Source organism: Echinococcus granulosus (genome assembly GCF_000524195.1).
Source record: "Echinococcus granulosus chromosome Unknown EG_S00119, whole genome shotgun sequence".
Taxonomy (NCBI): Eukaryota; Metazoa; Platyhelminthes; class Cestoda; order Cyclophyllidea; family Taeniidae; genus Echinococcus; species Echinococcus granulosus.
In genome coordinates this window covers 142,147-157,097 of record NW_020170499.1, presented here as the reverse complement: position 1 = coordinate 157,097, position 14,951 = coordinate 142,147, and the positions used below count along the sequence as shown (strand labels likewise).

At 48.3% G+C, this 14,951-nt stretch overlaps 1 protein-coding gene across 1 annotated transcript; it reads right to left on the bottom strand. All coding sequences in view use genetic code 11, as the record gives it.

Annotated features, from left to right (window-relative positions):
• Positions 1-418: 418 nt before the first annotated feature.
• EGR_08787 (Serine/threonine-protein kinase) lies at positions 419-10,789 on the bottom strand (the record flags this gene model as incomplete). Its single annotated transcript, XM_024498036.1, has 10 exons — positions 419-886; positions 1,137-1,534; positions 1,706-1,838; positions 2,008-2,550; positions 3,193-3,453; positions 3,580-3,849; positions 3,932-4,032; positions 4,240-4,483; positions 5,309-5,476; positions 10,403-10,789. The coding sequence occupies 10 exons, from the start codon at positions 10,787-10,789 to the stop codon at positions 419-421; spliced, it is 2,973 nt and encodes a 990-aa protein (XP_024347557.1).
• Positions 10,790-14,951: the final 4,162 nt, after the last annotated feature.

The window sequence follows — 14,951 nt, the reverse complement described above, 5'->3', positions numbered from 1 at the left end:
AAAGACAACGTGATCGTTCCAAACTTTGCAATCGCTTTCCCAGTACGACAGCCGTTCCTGCAAATCCTGGAAGCGAATTCAAGCCTCCGATTCAATCTTTCCTCTCCCATCCCTCCGTCACATCCAAGGATGCAAATGACAACAGCAGCCTCCTCTGTGAAAAATCAGCAACTCTTGTGGACAGCATTATTCGCGACAGTGACAACACGCCTTAGTAATCATTATCAACATGTCTGTCTTGCGGGGGGAGGAGAAGGGGAGAATGTCGGCATGACGAGGGACATGGGATGATGCATTTCTATAGGTGGAAGAGATATGATCGTGGGGGGAGGCGAGGGCGAGGGGCAATGGGGGGGAGAGAAAAGAAGACGTGAAAGAAAGAAGACATTGAATAAACATCGTCTTCAATGCAATACATTCAGTTCTTGGTGGTCGGATCCATCGGTAGAGGCGCACGTCTCCGACGTCGGTGACGACGCAGAACAGAGGAGGAGGTGGAGGAGGAGACAGAGGCGGAGGAAGCTGAATTGGCGGTCAGCCTCGCCACTGTTCTTCCCGTCGATGAGGGGAGGATGGAGACTCGATGACAAGCTGTGGGCATTGCATCCTCTCCCTCTGGCACGGTGATGTTTGAACGCAGACTTTGGGTTGCAGTAGGATGCGGCGCTTGCGTCTGGTTGCGTTCCATCGTCGCATTGCTTTTGCAGCCGGCGCCAGCAGTCAGGCAACGGAAGTGATTGCGTATCAACGACATGGAATCGGAGAACCAACGGGTAAGACGGGTAGTGGGAGCTCTGCGATGCCGCGGTTTGCCCTCCTGGTGAGTTGTGCACCTCTCAGCAACCTCGATTGCAGGCTCAGGTGCGGGTGTACCGGAAGAACGACGCTGGAAAAGTGATTGAATGGGCACACTTTCGTGTGGAACTTCAGGGGTGGAGTGACTTTGCTTCACCACTGCAGGAACACGGGATGGATGTATGGGTGAGTGTATGAAAGGTAAAAGGTTGCAGAAAGGATACAACGGGACGGATGAATGGAGACGGTATAAAGGAATCAAAACATTACCAGGACTGGATGTAAAACTCGTCTAGTTTCCTACACCGCAAGGAGCGCAGACAATTCATCGCACCACTCACCAGACTTGCAAAATTCGTCATCTGTTGCTGCTGCTGCTGCTGCTGAAGACGCCTTTGTTGCTCCTCCTCCATGTGTCGTGCCAACGAGGAGAGCTGTTCGGAAGTGAGCGCGCCCGTACTCAACGTGTAGCGATGGTTCTCGTCCACAGGGATGTCCTGTGGTGAGGTGGGCGGCTGTTGCTGCGTTTCTGTGGACGGAGACGTCGAAAATATGGGCTGGGAGTGACAGTAGACGCGTGATACAGTAGTTGAGGGACGACAAGCGCTCTCGCAGGGCGGAAAGATGTCTGGTGGACGTACAAATGGCTGGAGGTCAGCAGGGGATGGCTCTTCGACTAGCAAGAGCGGAGGCTGTTGTGGTGGTGAGGGTACGGGCGCCACGCCGTAGTCCATGATCCCTAAGATGAAAGGAGGAGGAGGAGGAGGAGAATAAAGAAGTGGAAAAGTGCTCAAGGTCGGTGCTTTCGACATTGGTGTGATATAGAAGGCATCTACGATACAATCGAAGAATTTCAACAGGCAGATGGTGAGTGTGGAATTCAAATGCCACTTCCAGATAGAACACTCACCAAGACGAGAAAGCGACTCCTCCAAGGGCGTTCCGGACTCGCCAGCGTCTTGGAAGCTGAAGGAGAAGGGTTGAACCTCATCGGTTACGCAGGTTTCTGCTTGACTTGGCAGCGGAGGCCAGTTGTGGAAGTTCTGCCAGGAAGTTGAAAATCGGTTAATAAGGTGCATTCAAAAGGTCTACGTCGGTATCAGAATTGACAACATCACTCTCCTCTTGCAAGGAGTTGTATTAACACCCAGAGGGTTGACAAAGTGGAAAATGATTAGACTATCAAGCCTAGCGAGCATTCAAGGCACCCACCCTCAAGTGTTTCAGCACCGACAACGGCGTAATCTGCCGTTCCTCCAACGCTCCTGACGGTGAATGTAGCAGATCCATCCCCGCTCCTGCAGCCACCATTACCTCACCCCTCTCCTCCCCGTCAAACGACTTGACACTGAAACGGGTCGGCGAGCGCGGACGTGGTGGTGAAGGCGGCAAAGTCTGTGGGGGTGACGACGGTGCCTCCGAGTCGATAATATGCCCCAGAGCGTACATTGAGTCAATCTCGGGAAGGGAGAAAATTCGAGCACCGGTTTCGTCAATGTGTGGCGCTTCGAATTGCGGTGTGGGCCGACGGAGGTAGAGGAGAGGATCAAGCCAACAGGCAAAGCCGCGAGGCACAGGAGTGGGAGGGACGGAGGCGGTGGTGGTGGTGGTGTTGGAGACTGAGGAGGCATTGATGACGGAGCGCCAGTGAGCGACGCAAGCCTTCGCGGCGGTAGAAAGACTAGGTGGGGGGAGGAGCTGTTTTGTGTCGCAGATCCATTCGTGACGGGCCACATTCTCCAAGCTCAGACGCTTCTAAACGAAGGAGGAGAACGAGTAAAAAGTGGGGAAAAACACTATTAGAAAGAGGTGGTAAGTCGTCCTTGTATCATTGAACACTCTGAAAGGCTACCCGTCCCCATACGCAAACCTTTATGAGTTGGAGGAGTACATCAACAATGCATGCACATCCACGCGGAATTGACATTATCCTCCATCGTTTAATCAGGCCTCAACCTAATCTAGACACCAAGGAAGATGTCATAACAATCGAGCTGTTCTGCTTTTGGTTTTAGGCGGATAGGAATGGGTGCAACTTGTATGATTTAAGAATGTGATTCTTGAAGAAGAAAATGGTGTGCTTTTGAGCGGATGTGAGAATTTTCGGGCCGATGTGGAGTGCACAATGATGTGGTATGGAAGTGAGGATCTCTCGCCACAGAATGTGGTAAATCTCAAGGGGTCTTGCAGATATCAGCAGTTGCCGTCAAACCGAGTAGAGAGGAGAAGACGCTACTGGAATGGGAGAAGGGGAGTGAGTTAATCAAGCAAACCATCGTCCAGTGGGGATATACCACTTAAAAGAAATGAGTAGATGCAGATGGGGCGAAGAGTGGCTGCGAATATTTCACCGGAAAAGGGGCAATACACGTAGTAATGAGTTTCGGGTGCTCTCACTTGGGGATTTTTGCACATCATGCCGCGAATGAGGTGGGCGGCAGAAGTGGAGACATGGCCGGGAATGACGTAGAAGCCTTCAGCTATGGCCTCGAAGATCTGAAGCACGTTTGGACTGCTGAAGGGCACGCGACCAGTGAGCATAAAGAATAGGGAGACGCCGGCACTGTAGACGTCCAGTTTGGGACCGTGGAAGGAGGTCTGTGCACCTTTAGCCACTTCTGGGGGTTGAACGGCCGGTGTGATTTGGCCAGCGCCGACCTAGGCAACAGAGAAAGGAAATGTTAGTGAGGCGAATCGACTTGGGCTGCTAGGAATGAATCAGACAAGAAGGAATCCGAGATGGATACGGGATCACAGCACACACACACACACACACACACACACCTCATCACTGGACGCGAAGGCGGGTATGGAGACGGAGACGCCAAAGTCGGCCAACTTAATGAGGTAGCCTCGTGAGAGTCGCAGCACCTCCTCACCCGTAAATGGCACCATACCCGGTTGATAGGTGTCACCACTGCCGCGGTATTCATGAGACAGGGAGGCGGGCAAGTTCAGTCCAGAACCCGGTGCCGGTGTGATTAGCAGATTGGCCGGTTTGATATCTCGGTGGATGATGCCGTTAGCGTGAAGGTAGGCCAGTCCATCTATCACCTGGCAAAAAAATTACAGACCAAATCAAAATAACCATCAGTTGACGAACCATCTGTTGATTCCACAACCGCCTGGAACTCACTTGAATGAAGTAGGCATGTGCTTGAGCCTCTGGCAGCCTTCGAAACTGTTGGTATCCCATCTCCGTTATATCTACACCGCCTCCTCCGCCACCACCAACACCTGCAAGCAACGCAGGATGTGGGCTATTGAAGGCGGACTGCTTCCGCAATTTTATGACGGCCTGGTTTTCCGGCTCCGTATCTTCCACCTCACCGTCAATGGCCGGAAGCGTGACAATTCGATGAAAGCCCTCATTGGGATCCATTTTCGCTGCCGCTCCAGCTGCTGCGACTGCCGGAGGGGCGACAGACGTAGCGGACTGCACACCAGCAGCTTGGAGATCATGAACAGAACCAAGACAATGTTCCATCACCAAGGCGACTCGATCGGGGTCGGTGAGACGCAAAACTGTCGCCACAGAAACAATATGCCGGTGTGGCATGAGGAAGCGAAGGAGACAGGCCTCGGTAAGGGCCTGAGACCAGCCACCGGGAATTTTTCGAACCCCAAGTCTAGAGACGATCTTAACAGCGCAGCGACGGAGGGTCAGGAGATCCAAGCAATCTTTCACCTGTGTTTGAAGGAAGGGGAAGAGGAAAAGTAATGTTAGTTGAGCTGCTAGAGGTGATGAAAATGGACCATCAAATAGACGGATCGTCAAATCGGAGAGGAGCGAGTTCTCTTCTTCACTGTCCAGTGAATAGCTGAACTGTCCACATTGACAAATGGACGCAGACATGGTCGGACAGATAAAGTTGAGAGGGAGTTTGGGGAGGTGGATGGACAGTGGGATTGATGAACGATTATTTGGAAGGAAAAAATGAATGTGAAATGTTAATGACGACCAAGACGCCAAAAAATCATTCCGTCCACTCGATTGTTTATCGTACCTCGTCCATCGTTATTGGCGCTGTTAATTCGCATGACTGCAGTTCGGTTTGCTCGGGTAACTGGAATTAGCGGAATAACCTGCCAGAACGAACGATTTTCGTCCAAACCTCTGCTAATCCGACTTGCAATCACTAGTCAGTGACGCTCAACTTGACAGCACCGTCCATTTGAGCGGAGATTTTCCGCTTCTAGGAAGCAGTCCTCTCTTCTCCGGAAAGGTACTTCTTCACCCTCATGCTGCATTATAAGTCACCGAAAGACTTGTGACACTGGAACTAAAAGGAGAGCTTCAGAAAAGACACGCAAAACAAGGTGGAGACCAGCCTTGGCTACATGAGCCTTCTCCCGACTCGCTACGTATGTAATGACGATCCCTCCAGACTTGCAATGCCTGACACAAGATCTTCAGAATGATGGCTGTTTCCAACACACTACCCGGAGGGCATTTTCAAAGCACTGAGGAGAGGAGATTGAAGATGTGGGGAGGGGGGATAAGAAGCCATACCTTGCCATAACTGCCACATCCAATGGTGCCACCGAGAAGATATCGACCAGCGAGGATTTTGGGGGGTTTTCTGTACATCTGGTGGGCTGCACCACGACGACTGAGGGAAAAGGCGGAGGAGAAGGGTGGAGCGCCTGCACTACTGCTGTTGCCCAGTCCACTTGCACTCTACACAAGGCAGAGAACCAAAAGACGAGGTTTTACAAAAAAACGTGCTAGGCATCGCGCATCGCATCCACAAAGTGCCTGATTGCCAACCAGTCTACGCATTCAAGCAACCGGATGCTTCGCTGATCACCTTACCAACCGGTAAGGCGCGGGTTGAAGTCAGACAATGAATGCCAAGCTTGTCTCTCCAACCCTCTCAATGGCCAGCGCGCCTGTCGTTGGCCGGTACACTTCCAGTGCCACAAATTAAAGCGGGGAGCCTCCTATCAACAAAGGCATCGAATGTCAATCCACGTATATCCGCACGGATCTGCAGAAGACTTCAATCACAATAGTTGGACACTAGCCACTGAACAGTGAGGCATTTGGATGCCATAACTATTAAAGGTCATGCATCTACTAGTGAAGGCCTCGGCTTTGGGGATTCGTGACCAGCCTGAAACACAGCTATCCATTCTGCAGGTAGTTAGTTAGTCCATGGAACGCCTGCCAGATCCTGGACGCCTCATCGATGGATGACCTGCCGCTCTGAAGCCGCAAAGGCGACAAGCAGCAGCAACCGACACAATTTGAAAAGTACATGTACTTTCCCCTCCCCCCTTAAAATATCCCCTTTCCTTCGCCAACTTAGCAGTCAAAGTTTGACCTCGATGACCTTCCAAAGCGAGCTTTCATATCTTCTGGAATAGATGGTCCTCAACCAAACAGTTAAATCGTGGCTTAAAGGCAAAAAGAGGCCACGATTCATCCATCGCAGCAAAAATACAATCCTCCTGTGAGAGATACACAAAGAAAATGGAAGGTATATTAATAATAGCCAGCCAATTAGAAAGCGGCTCTGGGTGTGCCATCCACGCAGCACAGCACAGCACAATAGAAGACGGTAGATGATTGGGTGGTGACAAAAAAGTGGTATCAGTGGAAGAGAGATAGTAGGACGTAGATGCAACCCATGCTAACACGTACATACACCCTGAAATACGATCCTTTTACTCCATTTATCCGGTAAAACAGGCGGTCACACAGCGGCCCCGAAATGAGGGAAGTAGTAGCTTTGAAGAAGCAGCACCACCCGTAGTAGGCGCTGTGATGAATTAGCCAACTCTCCCACACAAGCACACACCCACTGACACTTACGTGTCATGCGAATTCGGTGGTGTGTGAGCAGTGAAGTAAATTACAAGGATTTGTTACTCCACATAGTATGGAAGTATCACAGTTATTAAAGCCACTGGAATAACACCACCGTCACCACCACCCCAGCCCTTGAAGGAGCAGGCACTCCAAATCGGTAGCGAATCCTGTATCCTTGAAAAGAGGTTGGAATGCTAGGCAGGGCACTTGACCGCAGGCGCTTTGAAAGCGGCGTAATGTAAGCGGGCAGGGTGGTGTTGCAAAGCACCGACTACTCCGAATAGACTGCTGTACCTGGTTGTAATGAGAGGAGGCGTGATTCTTCGGTCGCTAGTCCCGCTTATTTAACCTGAAAGTCAGTTCATGTCAAATCACCGGATGAAGTGCGAGAATGAAAGGCGATGTGGACCTAACACCTGAGGTGAGAAACGACTTCATAACCAAAAGCGAACCTTATTTGAAAAAGAAGGCGATCCCCCTACATCACCTCTGGACTCGTAAATTTGGGGCTCTGCTAGAAGCAGCTAACCAATGTCTCTGGGGTTGAACACCTTTCCGAGATGCTCAACAGCTCCCTCAAAAAGGAGCTAATCAAGGCATGGAAACAAAGGCAAAATGCGAGTGGCGGCCTTTTCGGGGGAGGGCAGGGAGGAAAGGAGATTTGAGCTACCAACTAACTTCCCTTCACAATTGAACGTAACACCGATTTTGCACAGACTCGTTTCAAAGCACCTGTATTGAGATGGGAGGGCTTCCGCTACGAAAGAATTGCAGAGTAGGGGGTGCGTTTGATCATGCCTCAATTCAGACACTCTGGCGCATCACACCTTCAGTCCGAAGTGCATTGACTTCCCAACCAAACAACGATTCATGCAAACTTAAAAGTGGAAACGGGAGATTAGGGTGGCCAGTAGAGTGCCAGCATTTTCGGGCTATGCAGATTAAATGTCGATTCAATAGAAGCAATTTACAAAGAGGTAAAGATGTTGCCACTTTTTTTGACTTGGCTGCTGGATGACAGGTGCCTCCTACACATTTACCTCGTTGGCGAAATAATCGACGAAAGAACGCCTTCCATTCATCGAAAGATGCTTCAATGAAGAGTAATGACAATCCCTCAAATAGTGTCCCAAACTTCGAAGGAGACCTGACACCAATTCCAACCGACTAACTCGACTGAAACAAGAGAGAGGAGACAAATGATGGCTTAGACCGTCTTCTCCGCACTCCAAATGAACCTTGACTCCGAATCGCCAGCAACGCGCCAGAAGCCTGAGCACCAACACCTTCAGCCCAACCCATGGCTGACGCTACACTGACTTCTGCCTCATGGGAAAGCAACCAAGGCATGAAGAAGCATGTCTCCATGTCTAAGATCCTCTTCCCACCATTCACTCGCAGGATAAAGGAAAGTGGAGGAAGAGGTGGAGGAACTTCTTGATTAGAACTAAAAGTCCAACGAAGGGCCATCGAGGTCGACTAAGTGCACAGCCACAAGGACGCAAATGCAAGGTCAGGAGTTCAGTGTTTGGGTTTCCAATCTCCAATTCCTTGACTGGCAATCGTGAATTTCTCTTACAAGGGTCAGTTCAAAACAACGGTAGAGAGTCGCCAGATTTTAACCGCCATTATGAAATTTAACCTGTAAAATGGCATTTTGGTAGAAAGAGAAATTTGCCCTTACCATTCGACGTTGGAATGGCAGCTCAGTTGTGTTGACTCAGAATTCCAAATTAAGGTCGTCCTCCACCCGGCTTCAGCGATAACACACTCTCCTGCATCATACCTCCAGTCTGCAGTCTAATCACTTCCCATGCAAACAACGATTTGCACGAATGCAAAAGTGGAAACCATGGAGCAGGGTGCCTGGTGGAGTGACAATCTTCTCAGACAACGCGGATTCAACATGGCTTTCAAGGTGACTTCAATGGAAGCGCTTTGCGACACAACCACACGCCTCACCACAATTTCAACCACCACCTTCGAAATCACAACCAGAGGCCTTACTGCTTCACTATCAAGCATGCCTTGTGGAGTGAGCGTCCAGTCGTTTGGCATTAAGCGTTCCACGAAGATGAACTGACAATCTATTTCAACGAATCAGATAAAGGGTGATGGCAGTCCACGCGAAAGGAAGTTCAAGACAATGTGGAGATCTACATGAGCTGCACAGAAGAGAAAGGAGAAGTGGAGGGTGCTGCTGCAGTGGGCGGGAAAGCTACAGCTGAAAGCCACACAACGACTGCGCCTTCTGCCTCCAGATTCAAACAAGATGAAGAAATGTTTCCAGATCATTCGGACCCTACCTTTTCTCCAAACACCAATCCAACCATTCTTTCAAGATCCTCCCAACCTCCACACAACGGACCCACATTCCTTCGCGGGAGACCTGACACAACGGAAAAGTAACTATGCTGAGCAGAAACATGCATCCACATCTAGGGTCTATTCCCACGATTTCGAAGAGAAATTCCCACCCCACAAAAGCTAATCCACTGTTCCACATACATTTTTCATCTATGACAAGAGGATTTGTGCAACGATTAGCCAATCCAATGACCTCTATGTCAGGCCACTCGGATGCAAAAGGAAGGGACGAAAAGTGACAAAAATCACTGCATGCTATAAGTTAGAGGAAGAGCGGTAGAAAGCAAAGTCCGCGGTCGAATGTGGAGATAAATGTGGTCGCCTAATTGCCACGCAGCAATTATTCTCCTTCTCTAGCGCCATGGCACAATTTATTGTTAAACCGAAACATGGGGAACTGCCTGTGGAAAAGAAACACAGTCGAGGGATAGAAAAACGACCCCGTTCACGACGGGTAAGGAAACAGTCAACCGCAGGCCACTTTGGCTACTCAACTTCCAGTCCACTTCCCATGAATGGTCAGTAGCGTGTTCCACGTCACCTATGGAGTCGACCAGCCCACCCCCTCCACCCCAACTACACCCAAGTACACAGGGCATAAACAATCCGGGCCACGCACAATAGTAACGGTGTAAACTTTGAGAAACCGCCAAGTCGCACAATCTTTTTAACACAGTCACTGCGTGCAAAAAAGCTAATGGGTGCATGAACGCAATTAATCTGTCTAGTCAGTCAAAGCAAAAAGCAAGCACTTATTCTTTCCTTCATTCTTGCACTCAGCTTTGGTAAAAGGCTGAGCAAAATCACCTAAGTAACGCAGTTGGAATTGAAAAAGCATTGACTGCTTCGTGACAATGGTCACTTCGAATTAGCAGATTGGAGCATACCTACTTCTGACCACCAACACTGCAACACACCTAAGTTCCAGTGTTATGCCAGGCTTAAGCAGAAACGTGCCTCAGCACTATTACAGGGAACTGACACACCCAAACTTAACGCCCTGATGGCAAAGACGCTTAATTGCAATCGAAAGCAGTCATGACGAACCTACTAGTCGCCAACAAAAGAGTATCGCCAGAATTCGACTGCCCACAAATCCTAAGATAACCTCAACACATGGAAACGAGTTGAATAAATGCCAAATTTAAGGATCATTATGAAAGTACAAAATGGAGAGCCCAGAACCAACTTCATACGGAATAAAGGCGCACCTAGATCGCAAATAAGATCATGTGTAAGTATCGTCTCACTCATTGGATCATCCTATGTCACCGTGGAACATCAATGTTTAAAGCAAACAATATAAAATTTGGGAATAAAACAAAAAACCCACTCTTGCCAGAAATCGGAATTAGCTTTAGCCGTTGCGATGGGAATATACGGATGTAAAAAGGGCAGAAAACAGTAGAAGAGAGATGTACTAACCTCAGAGTAAAAAGAGTGAGGGACAAGCGATTGCGACAGCCCACCGTATCGGTCCATGTATACCAAGTCCGGATCGGCATCATGTAGGTAGGATTCCGTAAAACTGTGCTGGTTGTAAAATTCAACGGAGTCGCAAGCTGCTCGACTTCTTTCCTGATCGAAGGAATCTCGCATAGCTTGTTGCCACCCTCTGTTTACTTGGGAGGTTTGTGACATGCCATCCGACTCCTTCTCGAATTCTTCAAAGAAGTTTGCAAATGCTCTTCCCCGCGAAGGTCCTTCATCTTGTCCAGGCAATCCGCTTTTGCGACTTACGTCTTCCTCTTCAGGATTTGTAACCGTAAAACGCACTCCAATCCCACATGCAGATTTCGGGTAGGAGGACATGAAGAACCAACTTGACCTCGTTCCCTCATTAAGTGTAATGGTGTGCACACTTCGCGACGGATGTGTTCCAATAGGCCCACGCACCCAATCGTCGAGAAATCTGTTTGTTTAAACTGTTGCAGTTATTTTGTAATATGGTAGAAGAAGCTCAGTTATCCAGGGCGTTAAATAGAATACAGGTTGTACACAAAATCTACGTAAGTGGATAATTGCATGACCAACACCGCAAGCCTACAGGGCTTTTTTGTTATCGACTACTTGTTATGTTCAACCTTGAATACGATGTCCTTTTTGGCCAAATAATAAACTTTGTTTTTTACTCTCGGTAATACTGCAATTGTGTAAACTTGGAATTTATTTAAAGCCCTGACAACTTTTAGTTGAGTCTTGCTCAAGTCTTTTGCTTAAGTAAACTCAGTGGAAATTCAGGACTTATAGGCAAATGAAAGTATAGAGATTTCCCTCCCTTTACATGCTTTTATGCTATTATGATGAATATTTCTTTTGTGGTGATTTGTCATTTTTCATTCTTTCCGTTGACAACCAACGATAACCACTCGTAGAACCAACTACTTGTTGAACAGGAAATTTTATTGCAATAAAGGTGCCAAAATACTGGCATGTTTTATTTTCAAGATGTAAGTAATGTGTGATGTTGAAGTTCCAATACTAGGAAGGGTAGTGCTCGATGCTGTTACTTTCGCGCTGTAGCTTTCCACGTCATCACCAAAGCTGGCGTCTTGCTGGCATACAAGGGGTCTGGCAGTCTAGTCGTATACCTTGGACATCACCGTGGAAGGATTGTGGCAGAATCTGCGGTGAAAGTGAGGTCCACGTGGTTCAACCTACACTTAAATGGAGATCGATTGCCTGAAGTCGCTCCTCCACGTTAGCAGCTTCCAGCCCTTCATTGAGTGGTAGCAAATTGCAGGCCAAGGCAGAAAATAGTGTGGTGATTTTACCATATCGGTAAGAGTGCCTTTCACTGGAGGTGACATTCCCGTGGGATCAGTATCCATAGAAATCGCAGGTGAGGTGCTCCTACCCAGCGCCTGGAGTCGTTGGTACAGCTGAGCCGTCCAAAATGTTTTGCCTTATCCTAACTTAGGAACTGCAAAGGTTCGTGGATGAGTGCCTTCTACGCTCATGGAAGGATTTGTCCCTTATGTACCCTTGTCCCGCCACAGGTTGTCATTGGGGCATTGCGCCTTCCACGCAAGTGAATGCTCACAGAAGCGACAGCTGTGTAAACAGTCTGAAGGACACTTCCTCATCCCACACACCTGCTACTAATGATGTCTGCCATCTGATCCTGATTGATGGGGTGTGGACTGGGCTGCCGAGGAGCATCCACGACGGCTACTAGCGGGAATGACAGCTCTTTCAGAGTCGCTAATTCCGAACTGTCTGCTCACCCACGAGGATTGGGGGAAAGCGAAATCACGAGTAACAGACGGTTCAACAATCGACAATAATTATATCCTATCTTTCAACAGGTAATGAGTTAAAATACGAGGGAAGGAGGGAATGCGTGGATGGATGGGGGGGACATGGCGGACGTGGTCTCATGTCAACAGAGGCGTCAATCGCGAACACGTGGATAGCGGCAGAAGACCTCAAGATGCACAGTTTGTCCATGGTGACGAGAAGGTCAGCCACAGAGGTGTTCAGCATGAGAATGATTGCATAGTGCCAGTCACGGGTCACGCAGTTGGTGGTGGTACTTAGCCTCTCACGTCCTCGCCGTGAACTTCACCTCGAAAGGCGAGCAGACATTCCACAGAGGAATTTGTCACCACGCCTCAACGTCAACATACTACGTTGGTAGGCCTGCAATTAAATGCGTATCTTGCAAGCTACCTATCAGTGACAGAAGGCACGTCCTGGCAAGGTAAGCAAAAGGATTCACTCACCTGGCTCCTTCACCGCTTCAACGCTCTACCTTGGAAGGCATGCCGACTGTAGAGGATGACGGAGACTAACACGAGGGTGAGGGAGAGGGCGAGGAAAGTGGCGGTGGCCATATTTGGAGTAGGTGAATTTGCAGGCCACACTTCTTTTCATGATCAGAGGTGGGGGGCAACCCAGTACTCTGACCTTCCCCCTTCCGGCGCCATCTGTCGGTGGGAAACAAAGGCGTCATTACTTGTGCCTCACACGAGTGAGGTGATCATGTTGAGGCGGAGGCAGAGACGCACTTACAAGAGGCAAGAAGCTCGACAACGTCTGCCATCGACCACAGAAAGCAGAGCATTGGGAGGGTGTCACCCACCACCTGGTTCATCGTCAGTAGTGAAACGTACATCGGGAGGACTAGTCTACAGAAACATCCACAACTCATATCAAGTATGTCTGTGGGCAACTGACGGATTTGTAAATAATTCGCCGACATTGGTCAATGTTTGTTTGAATACACCTTTCAGGTGAAAAGCACTAAGAAAACACGGAGTTCCCAATGGAGCGGCGGGGGGCGCCTCAGAAATCCCCGCCATAGACGAGAAGCCGGAATGCACACTTTTCTAACTCTTATTCAACCACCTAATGAATACCAACAAAAGCGGCAGCACCCAATCGGTCTGCTCATTTGTGCCACTTTCACTTGCCGGCACCATTATTTTAAACCCAGTTTGGAAAACCACTTTGACCCTTGCAGGGGGTCTAGGTAGTCATTAATGTAGGGCAGTGAGAAGACGTCCTTCTGACTGACCTGGGACTTGCCAAAAATGAATTGGGGAGATTCAAAACGAAGTAGGAAGGCTGAAATGATCTTGGGGTATAGGGTGAAGAGGCACAATAAGAAGTTGCTGGGTTTGATCGTCTGTTGGAAATGTTGTAGCGCAAAAGCGTAAGTAGCTCCTGAAACTTCATGGTCCCATACTGGAGCAGCTGGCTGAAATAGCTATTTTCCACTTTTCACAGCTTCTTGACTATGATGGGTGATCAAACTCCGTGTTCAAAACGGATGGTCATCATCCACCGGCCCTTTTAAATGTAAGCCAATGAAGGCTTTTTTGGTATAAGTTTAGGGCTTGCGTACTTCTCGTCGCCTTCGTCCACTTAGTTGGAGAGATAAAAGAAGTCCCCAGAAAGTATGCGCTCTTCCTGTTCAATGAGGAGTTGGGACAAGGTATAGCAACATTATTTTAGGTTGGTGTTGTGAGTGATATCGCCGTTTGTTGCAGCCGCAAACAGATCTCGGCAAAAAACACGGAGAAGCAGGGTTATTCGCAGGCGTAGCAGGAAACGATAAAGTCAAAATGTGACACTTGCGGAATTCTTTAAAGTCCATATAGTCTTTAAACGGGGAGCTTCAGTGGTGCTGCCAGTAGTGTAGCTGACTTATCGTTTATCCCCTCCTTTGTGGTTTTCAGATCCTATGAGAGAGTCAGTAAATTTGATAAGGGCATACCTGTTGTTGATCGATAATGGGAAGCGATCCGGAGTAGGAGTACGTACGTTCCGATCTCACGTTCAACAGCGAAGACTTTTAACGGCGCCTGCGATATGCACTTTGCACTCCCCAAATGCTTCTTATCTACCGGTACATTCAAACAACATTTGAATTACAATTGCTATTAGCTAGTTTAGCAAAAAGAATCTTAAACTAGCTGCTAAAAATTATTTTTTTAAATTTGCACTAATCGTTAGATTTATTATTTGTACTTTAGGCACAAGGCGTTCTCGTTGTATGCAATCGATAGTCATTTTCAAATTTAAATCACTGCTAGTTTCTATTTAAAATGACGATGTTGACTGTGTTTTTACTTTTTGTGGCGTAAGAAAAAAAAGGTTAAAAAGTGGATTATTTTCGCAAAAACACTCTCAGGATTTTGAGTGGATATGCACAACGGCTACTTATTCGACGAAAAGCAAAAAATTCATCGGAATCTTAAACAAAATGAGCTAAAGCAGGTTATTTTACAAGGATGCATGCCTTTTATCGTTTTGTGAACCTTCACAATGCCTATCATTCAGTTATTTCTCAGACTTTCATTTTTCTTCAGTCGGTAGAACTTGACATATATTTGTAGCGTCCCGGGACCCCCCTGAAGACGAAAGAAGACAAAATACTCGGGCAGAATATACATATTCAGCACGGAGAAGGTGTCTGGGCTATTGGCATGGCCCAAAAGGCCAGCCCACCTAGCGAGGTACAAGGGGG